Here is a 10,499-nt window from a genome sequence, read left to right as displayed (position 1 = left end):
GAGAGAGAGCAGGAGTGGCTGGCAGAGTTGAAATGGTTCATTGTCACATGATTGGATTGCATTGAGAAAGGCTCTTAGTCCCCAGCTCAAAGCCAGGTACAGTAAAGCGTCTTTGCTAATCTGTTGGCACATGCACAAGCTGAAGATTGGGACAAAGACAGAACAGTGAACTTGATTTAGCAAAATGTAGGAACAAACACATGCTAAATCCATTCGAGAAATGTCCCTTGGGTCGGCTAGCATTGCATAGATATGCTATTGGTTGAGAACATTTATGAATCAGAAAATAGCACTTGCTAAACACCTTTTTTATCCAAGCTTCCCATCTCTTCTCTGCTCATTCCAAGCTCACGCCCTTTCTTGTTCTCTTTCTTAATTTTCCTTCAATCCATTGTAACACTTAAAAATAAAATATATATATTGCATTATAGAATACAATCCCCCCCCCCCCCCTCAAAACCTCCCAACGAAAAAAAAAAACACACCCTGCACAATACTTACAAATCAAAACTGGGCCGCAATGATCATTTCACATGCTTTAACTCTACACTGAGGCCATGACAATGACAAGGTGCAAATTTATGTTTCAGAGTATCACAATACTGTATGAGGCACCTATGGAAGATGTAATATAGCAAGACACAACGTTTTCAATTCTGAGGATGGTGCTTTAGATTGATTTACAACAAGGATCGTGCGGCAATTCTTGTTCTGATAGATTCTCCCCATTGATTTCATATGAAGAGCAGACTGTTTGCAACTTTATACTCACCCTCCGTCCACCCTTCATGCACTCTAACACCGGTAACATATGAGTAATGATGTGGCAATCGCATTTACTGGCATTTACTCCTATTTTTAGAGAAATATTCCTTTTTCATTTTACAAAAATTGCAGCCAAACATTTCAGGGTCTCTTATGCAACTTCAGTAAAAACTTGCTGGTACATTTTTTCTATGAAAATGTTTGTTTAAGCTTTTTACAACCACAAATCTGTAGCAGCTTTGAAAAATTGACTGCTCCAGAAATAGCATTCAAATCCCAATAGCTTCCACATAAATATTTATTGTACCGGCTCTCATGTTTACCAAAGCAGACGGCTAAAAAAAAACATTTTTTTAAACTCGATTTTTACAAGACAAGATAAAAAACGGAACCCCATTTGACTAAATCAAAGCAGTGTACGTTTTAAAGGGCACATAATGACCTTTTTATTTTATTGTGTTACATACAACTACATTTCCCATCATCCTCCCGCTCACATATGTAACTGAGATGGATTTACCAGTGAGCAGGAGGATGATGGGAAATGTAGTTCTGAGAGGTCCATGCGGATACATGTGAAGCCACCTTGAGGCAGGGAATGCAATTAAAAAAAAGTGGTCAAAATGTAAAAAAAAATATTAAAACAATACACACACCTTACGCAAACAGTTGTAGCAACACATGGGAACATGTGAGACCACATATATTTGTTTTTGCATGTTACACAGTACCAGCTTCTATTGTTAATATATGAGTGTCTTGACGCTATCATGAACAATACTTCAGAAATGAACAGTAAATTTACCCATCAAAGACACTGTTTTCATTTTTTTTAACAGTAACTTTATTTATTTTATTTTATTTTTTTTGACAAAAAATAAATAAAAAATAGGAGTAAATACCAGACTGGACTAAAAACTTTTAAAATACGCCCTTATAAGACTTTTTGTTTTCACTGATGATTGGTTCCCTAAATACAGTGAAAACCGGCCAATAGAATCCCTGCTTACTTAATCAATCACATATAAGACGAATATCATTCCCGATCCCTTAGTTATTCACCCAATCCAAAATCCACTGCGTTACTGAATTAACAAAAACCTTATATTATGATTTAATTGCCTCTCTCCTGGTGTTTATTTCCTTGAAGCAATCCACAATAACAGCTTTATCACTAGCCAATACAAAACAGTCGACATTTTGCTGTTAAATGATTGTAAATAATGTGTGTGTGTTGCTTAGGAAATAAACATATCTAATACTTAATTCAGCCAGAGAATGAAACATGCTCAAGGTGATAAAAATGGACACAAGTGTTCTGAGTAAGTGGTTTTCACTGTATATCAAAAAATGTAAGCGTATGATACCTTCGTGGGCATGCCTCCACTATAACCCTGTTGCCAGGGAAAACACAATGTCCACTGTTGCATGGAAGGGGTCATAGCTAATTTCAGCACTTGAGTAAAACCACACCAAATACAGTGACACAGGCAATGGATCATTGAACCAGTCTCAGTATGGTACATGACGCTACATTCTCAAATGAAAGAACACAGGTGATGCAGTCAGGCTTTATCAAATACCCTTTTCCCCTATGATTCATGAATTTACAGCGGGGAAATTAGTTGACTGGAACCTCACATAGTATGGAAACCAAGCATGATTCCATACAATATGTTGCCACGTTTTCTCTTAAGCGGGCTGTTCAGCCTCCATGTCCCAAGCTTGTCCTCAGCTGTACTGGAGGGACCTTGTTTTCATGTTAGCAACGAAAAAAGTTAAATCAAATAAACTTGTACCTTTAATCTTTTAATTTATTAAAACTGCTTTTTCGAATATACAGTGGCACCAACATTTTATCAGTTACCCTACATTTTAATATCCGTAGCTTTCTACAATATATTATAGTTCAATCGTGCAAAAGAAAAAAAATATTTTGATTGTTCAAGCTAGAGTCAACATTTTTCATTTTTTTTTAATTTGTTTTTTCTTATTGGACCGTTTTTAAACTCCCCAGCCTTCCGTCATACACAGCAAGATAACCGAATTAGTGGAACTTGCTGCACAATGCAGAACTCTTTTGATGGGGACTATGGTTGTATTCTACAAACCTCGGAGAAGTTAAAAAAACCAAAGATAGAATGACATCATGTGACGTTTCCACAGATACTGCAATGAGCTCCGATCTCGGCTAAAGTCAGCTACTTAGCTGGGAACTTAAAGAGAACCTGTCATAAATAGAACTATGGAAGTTGAAACGTAAGGTAACTGTCTGATATTCTTTATATAAGGGAGATATAAGACTTGTACCAACCATGTCTGTGATGTTTAGGTAAGACTTCGGTAACCTGGGATGCATGGTAAAGCATTGGACAGGCCCAAGCTAATTCAAGTTCTGTTTTGCTACAGAGATCTCCAAACAGATGGTGAAGAGGAGAATGATCATTTGTATTCCGAGGACAGAGAGGGAGAAGAAACACACACTTTGAAAATGAGGATGGAGAAATGGCTCTTGGAAGCAATGCATAATATTTTGTTCACAGTGATGGGTTCATGGAGAAGGTCTCCTGTCCGAGCCAGCACTCTTAGATCTTCATCAGGAAGAAGGGAAGCAGGGCCGAACAAAGCACCCAGAGCATCATGGGAGCGCCTTGCCCTGACGAGGGTGACCCTCCTCCAACTGCCCCAGGTCCTGATGGGATAAAAAAAACAGAGAGGATGAGAGAGGTAGAGGAAGATGGAGATGGGGCTATAAGGCAAGGGGAATGGGAAATAGACAGATGGGAAGACGGTGTGTAAGGAGAAGGAAAAGGGATTTGATAGAGATAGAGGGAGGAGAGATCGCGGGAGGGAGAGAATGAAGTAGGGAGAAGGGTAGGGGAAAGGGAACAGAAAGAAAGGAAAATGAACAGAAGGAGGGAGGAGGGAGGGTGAAGCAGGTAGAGGGTGCAAGGGAAAAAGAAAGCGATGGAATGGGAGAGAGAAAGAGAGAGGTTGTTTGAGAGAGGGAAGGGGAAGGAAAGAGTGAGTGAGGGGGGTTATAGGGTCTGTACTTTTTTTACATTGTGTGGTTGACTCATGGACCCTCTATAATTAGGTATATGAGGAAAAGAAACTCCTTGATGCTACAGTGTGAACATAGGAAAAATTCCTTAGATACTTTAGCTGTGATGTTGAGATAAACCAAATAGAAATGTTAGATGATAACCAAATTTGTGAATTCTTTATTTGATTTTTTTCAGTACTCAAAGAACCGTCATGCAAATCAAAAGCCTAAAAACTTTGTGCGGTCGGAATGAAGACTCTTTGGGCCGACAAATACTCACTGAAGAGCAGCATGCTTGAGTTAGAGGTGCCCAGCTTATTGGCTGCAAAGCAGGTGTAGTTCCCGAAGTGCTGGGCCGTGACGTTGGTGAACATAAGCAGAGAGCGAGTTTTCTCGTTCTGAATTTTCAGACCGTGACTGCGTTCCAACAGCCTGACAATAAAAATAAAAATAAAACAAAACACTACTTAGTAGGGTTACAGGTCTTCCAGTTTTCTTTCTTCTTCAATTCTCTGACACCGTAGCGACTCGCAAGCCATTAAAATAACAGCATAACACAATAACACAACCATAATTTAAAAATTAAACATTGGGAGCATTTATTGCAGATCATAACTTGTTTTTTTCCATCTACTGCCATCTAATCAAAACATATTACATGTATTGCCATTTCAACATGTGATATACACATAATCAGAATGATTATACCCATAATGCACAAGATTGTTTATAGAGCTAACCAACTGGAACAATCTAAGTTTTCCTGGTTACCCTACTCCTTAGTAACGCAACCAGAAACACTCTTCCTTAGCTACAAAACAAACAGTAAATAAATATGATTGCCTTTTGTCGTCCTTGTACCACTCAAAGCTGGCAGTGGGAACAGCCATAGCCTCACATCGCAGGATGGCAGTCTTACCCACTTCGCCAGGCATATTTTTTGCATCTGAGATCACAGGGGGGTCTGGAAATGAAAGCACAGATTCCAGATATCGCCATATACAGACTACTGTTCATGTGAAAACTGTTGTATATCTGATTGTATAAATGTTTTTGATTACTTCGTTTTCTGGGTTGGTATATAGGAGGGGGCAAATAAATCCAGCCCCATAACAAAATAAATAAACCCCCCCCTCAGTCCCTTGAATAAACCGCACCCCCCTTTATAAAATATTCTCCCACATATTCACCCAGTTAATCAAATATTTTATTTCAAAAGTTTAGCACCAATTTTCAAAATGATTTGCACCCATGCTTTAGAACAATCTGGATGTCTGCCAACAATGTAAACACTCAGGATGGCATTAGTCTGTTTTTTTAAGAAAAGGCCCAGAAGCCTGGTACAGTACTTACAGTTGACGATGACTTTGACTTTTCTAGTGTCTGGGGTGGAGACTCCATTGTTTGTGATGCACTCGTATTCCTCAGCCTGTTGTCTCTTGATATCTGTGATGTCTAAGAACTCTCCCTCACTCATGAAGCCATCTGCAGGAACAGAGACTGCATTGGCACAGAGAGCCATTGAAGTTGGAAGCCCGTACAGAACAGCATTTAAAGTGTATTTGTTTTGTTGTTGTAGTTTTCTATCAGTCACATGATCGTTGCAGAAACAATTACAGCTACGGCCCAAATAGTTGCATCACCTTATAGAATAAACAAATTTTGCTTCATAAAGTCGAATGAAACCTGATGAATAATGTTAACATATTGAATTACATACCGCTTTGTAGTTCCATATGCTAGATATTGTTTTGTAGTTTCTTTGATTGATGTTAAATCAAATATCTAAATTCTGTTCATATCGTTTTTGAACGTATCTTTTGTACAGTCATTTCCACTTGACATAGTTCACTGAGCACATAATTAAGACCCCTACTTATACTTAAGTATTCTCCACTCAGTTAGTTATAAAACTCTCTTACGCCAGTTGCTGGTTCACTTTGTGTGTATGATCATGACATTTCTCTACAGCACTTACATTTCAAGTGTCTCCATGTTATGGTTGGTTCAGGTCTGCCCACAGCCAAACAGAAGAGATTGACGTTGCTGCCTTCGTTCACTGATATGTCCGCAGAGATATTGACGATCTTTGCGGGAACTGAGAGAAAAAAGGAAGCACACACATTCTCAGCGTTCTTAAGCTCAAAATAGATTGAAGATATATCACCTTTTTTCCTGGTCAAGACACAGGAAAACGAGCAAGAATCCGATTTTTTCATTTGCTTAAAAAACAACCTTCGACAGAAGAAAAGGGTTACCAGTAATAATGCTGCTTTTCTAAAAAAGAGGAAATTGATAAAAAAAAAAAAAAAAACCTTGGTAGCACTTAAATAAAATAATATACATGCATTCTGTATTTCAATAACCGTATAGACCATGGAGGTTCAATTGATTTTATGGACTCACTGTGGAGTATAATACAGTAACACGTTCATACTTACAATGCCTTATATGCATACAAACCAAGAAACAAAAACAGTAATCCTACTGTCTGAATAAAGTTTGTTAATAAGCAGCTGTAGCTATGTATGCCTGCGCATGGTAATTTGTCAGTTAAAGATTACTACAATGCTCTGTGTCTTCAGCTGTTTCTTTAGAAGTACTCTAAATTGACGTTGCTCTACTGTTCAGTTCTCCTTGGACCTTCTAAACTCATGGAACAACTCACTCCCTGTGTCCCTGCTTGAACTTCTCAGAATGCCTGTCTATTTGTAGTCCCCGGGTCTCTAATCGACTGGAGTCAGGGAACTCAGTTGCAAAGCCCCTTGCCTTTGAAATTCCATTCCCTAGAGTATAAAAGATGCAGACTCTGTGAAAGCTTTTAAATCTAAACTTAATACTTATTTAGAGTGCAGCCACTCAGCTGTTTTCCATAACAGTCTTCCACTGTAATATGTGACAAAAAACGTGAACTTGTATTAGCTTGTCTTACTCCTTCTACTCCTTACACAGTAACTTGCTAATTGACCACCCTCTGTACATTGTGATTGGACAATTGGGTGAAAGGTGGCTTTAGGTGGATAAATTGACATGACAGCCTATGACTACCGTTTAGAGTACAACAATGTAACTGGTTATACTGGTACTGTATTGGGTAACACTTTACATTAAGTGTCTCTAATTACTGTGTATTTACACAGTAGTTACTTAGTAAATTCATGGGTGCTTACACATAATGACAATGTTATACATAGTTACAATGCACTTAATATGTAAATCTTTTTGCACGATATATGTAAGTGCACAATTGTTTCAGAAAAGGGTTAGGGTTAGGGTTAGGGTTAGGGTTGGGGATATGGTTAGGTTTATGATTATATCATGCACAAAAGATTTGCACATTAAGTACATTGTAAATTTATAAGTACACATGTATTTACTAAGCATCTACTATGTAAATACACAGTAATTAGACAATAGGGTAACAACTATACAGCCCCAGTATGCTGTAAAGCCCCAACTACCCAACTAGGCAGCCCCAGTATAACCATCCCCACTTTCTTTCAGTCTGAATCCCAAGCTTATTCATTCCTCTGCAAAGCCTTAATGATAATGGACCAAGAACACTCCCCCAACATGAGTTCTGGCTTGCCTTGCACGATGAGGTAAACATGGGCGGTGCGTGGTTCGTTCCGGGCCTGGTAGCTGCAGGTGTAGGGCCCTTCATCGTGGACAGTCACTCTCTCGATCTGGATGGAGAACTCGCTCTTGTTGTTATTGATGATCGTCACGCGAGGGTCCAGAGACCACTTGTCACTGCCCGTGAAGAGAATATTGGAGCGGTTCAGCCAGGCCTTGTGCGTCACCTCACTGTCGATATCGCATCTGAGAGAAACACGAGAGAACAGAGAGGGGTTATTAAAGAGAGAAGGGGGAGAGGGGGAGTATAGAATCGAGGATTCTCAAACCCGGTCCTCGGGACCCCAGTGTCTTCTGGTTTTCGTTCCAACTGAGCTCTCAATTACTTAACTGAACCCTCAATTGAACTTGCTTAATTAGGCCTTTTGAATTGTTCTCAGCTCTTAAACAGTAGGAGATTTCAACTATAAAATTGTATGTGTAACTTGAAATCTGCAACTTTGTAGGAGCTGAGAACAATTAGAAAGGTCTAATTAAGTAAATGATTAGTTCAATTAAGGGTTTAGTTTAGAGCTTAAACCAGAAGACACTGGGGTCTTGTGGACCGGGTTTGAGAAACCCTAGTATAGAGGAGTGAGGAGATGTTTTTCTAATGGTTTAGTTGACTCATTTGCCAGACAGCAACTACGAGAGAAAGAAAGAAAGTTTAGTACTGATGGAAAAAGAGAGTAGGATTAGTACAAACAGGGGGGGTCTTGAGTTTATTGGATTATTCATGCAGCTGCCCCAGGGAATAGCGTTGAAATGAGAGAAACAGCTGGAGAGGGGGGAGTAAGGGGGGTGGGCACATCTGGAGAAAAATAGCGCAACATCTGGATGCGGGAAAAGTGAATTAGCCAACACAGTGTTGCTGTTGTTTCAGAAAAGCCTTTTTTTTATTGTTGATAGAGTGATGTGTTTCAGAGGCTTTCCATTTCCTCTTTAAGAGACATCAATAAAATACATTTACCCTGCCACAGCACAGTAATACAGAATTAGAGCAATCTGTGTCATGAAAAAGGAGACCCCCTATCTATATTATTATTATTATTATTATTATTATTATTATTATTATTATTATTATTATTATTATTATTATGTTTTTATTTATTTGGCAGATGTCTTTATCCAAGGCCTTGCAGGACAGTACAGGGTTACAATGCAAGCTTAATATTTAAATACAGTGTAGTTTACAGTATGTGCAAATAATACTACTAAAATAAAATATGAACTAGAAGTTAGGATTAAGTTATGTCTACAACAACACAGCAGTGTAACAGTGCAAGGCTAGTGCATTAGCTGAGGATCCAGTAACGGCGCAATATTTGTTTCTATGCACATCAACTATTCCTTATGTCTCCAGATTCTGGTAATGTGTCCTAAAGAATGTCCTGACCAAGTGTCATCACAATTGGGTAAGTGGGTCTCTAGCTCTCAGTATAACAGCAGTCAGAAATCCTCCACTGCAAATAAGAACATAAGAGAAGTGTGGGAATAAGAAGAGGCAATCAATTTTGCCAATAAATGCTCACCTTCTTAGCAAACCATTTCCCCCGACTAACAGAATCTAATTTCATCATTCCTGCAGGAATGCATTCATTTCAGGAAGCCAGAGCTCATTCATTTATATCATTTGCATACGTTTGAATAGCAGAAAATTATCTATTGAGGAATAACAAGTTAAACAAGTAAGCAGTACATGAATATATTTGAGGCTGTTTCCAGCTGAACTTTGCTGATCGTGCAGTACTGGAAACTATCATTAGATGTCTCACTTACACCCAGGTAATAATACAGCATGCTTTTGACAGCACCATGGCCTATTAAGCATTCTCGGTAACCAATCACTGTTTTTCTTGTGTGCTTTCAATATCTTTTTCTTGACTAACTGCTACAAAATAAATGTCATACCAATAATTGCAAATACACGTTGCCCCAACATGTGCACCTTTCATGCAGTAGCGTGCAAATGTATTATAATACAAATACATGATTTGTCATTTATTTTTCGCTGGCAGCAAGTCTATCAGTTGTTATAGGAAAGCTGCTGTATATTAGATACAAGTTAGAGGCAGTAGGAAGGAAGGATTGCTGGCAACAGGTAGCTCAGAGAGGCTTGGGGTTTCCCTGGTCATACTTGTCACATTGCAGGCTGTGTATGGGAGGAATGTCTATCTTACAGGTATCACTACTGCAATACTGTATATGCATCCAAAGTTATAGTATAGTGCATACAGAGCCGTGGCCGTGTAATATGTAATATGAAAATTCCCATCTTTGGAAGAATAGTGTAAATATACACTTAAAAATAAATACAGCAAACATTTCCATTAGTTATTGATGCACCACCTGTTACACTGCATTCAGGAACCTGGCAGCCGGTTTAGTTTGCTTCCGGTAAATGATTGAACACGCACACTGCATAGAGCAGAGTGATTTCTTTAAAATGTCTTCAACGAAAGAGACACCGACTGCATCAAAGACCAGAAATATTTCTGCTTCAGATCTCTCTGTTCATTACAAGGAGGGGTCAGTGAGAAAAAATGATCAATTTTGTATGTGACAATGCTGTTTCTTTCTGCTTTAATAAATGTTTAATCGTGAAATATCTTGCTATTTTTAGACTGTGAAATAAGACACTTTTTTAATTCTACTTATGACATATCAGTAATTTGGGGGATTGTGACAGAGCATCGGGTCACTGGTGCCTGTGCAAGTGTGTGTGTGCCTGGGAGAAATCAGCCGCGACACGCAGCCGGAGACATGTTGCTAAGCAACCAGCTGAGCAGGGGGCTCGCCCTGAGCTAAGCTGATCGGAAGTCTGGATTGGCTGGGGGGCATGCCTGGGGATGCTGCTCAGAGCTCAAAAAGCTGCTGTGCTACAGCTCGGGGCGATTGCAATGCCATTTACACACAGACGGGCGCTGTGTGTTTGTTGACACCAAGGAAAGGAACCCTTTAACTGCAAGACGGGGCCAGTGAAGGCGATTGCCCAGCCAGGACCGTCGGAACGGCCCGGAGTCGCTGGGAGGCCAGGACTTTGGAAGCAACAGAACAGAAGTAGGTCAGCTTA

At 39.3% G+C, this 10,499-nt stretch overlaps 1 protein-coding gene across 2 annotated transcripts in view; it reads right to left on the bottom strand.

Annotated features, from left to right (window-relative positions):
- Positions 1-446: 446 nt before the first annotated feature.
- LOC117434028 (igLON family member 5-like) overlaps positions 447-10,499 on the bottom strand; it is a 65,138-nt gene continuing 55,085 nt past the window's right edge. Inside the window, exons 3-8 of one of the 2 annotated variants that reach the window (XM_059010787.1) lie at positions 7,401-7,633; positions 5,790-5,909; positions 5,165-5,311; positions 4,655-4,775; positions 4,092-4,243; positions 447-3,457 (exon numbers count right to left, since the gene is read on the bottom strand). In XM_059010787.1, the coding sequence (XP_058866770.1) occupies positions 3,351-3,457; positions 4,092-4,243; positions 4,655-4,775; positions 5,165-5,311; positions 5,790-5,909; positions 7,401-7,633 (880 nt within the window). In that variant the 3' untranslated portion in view covers positions 447-3,350. The remainder of the gene's footprint in view (positions 3,458-4,091; positions 4,244-4,654; positions 4,776-5,164; positions 5,312-5,789; positions 5,910-7,400; positions 7,634-10,499) is intronic. The other variant, XM_059010788.1, reaches the window with a different exon arrangement.

Source organism: Acipenser ruthenus, chromosome 41 (genome assembly GCF_902713425.1).
Source record: "Acipenser ruthenus chromosome 41, fAciRut3.2 maternal haplotype, whole genome shotgun sequence".
Classification (NCBI taxonomy): Eukaryota; Metazoa; Chordata; class Actinopteri; order Acipenseriformes; family Acipenseridae; genus Acipenser; species Acipenser ruthenus.
This window is presented reverse-complemented; position numbering and strand designations above follow the sequence as displayed.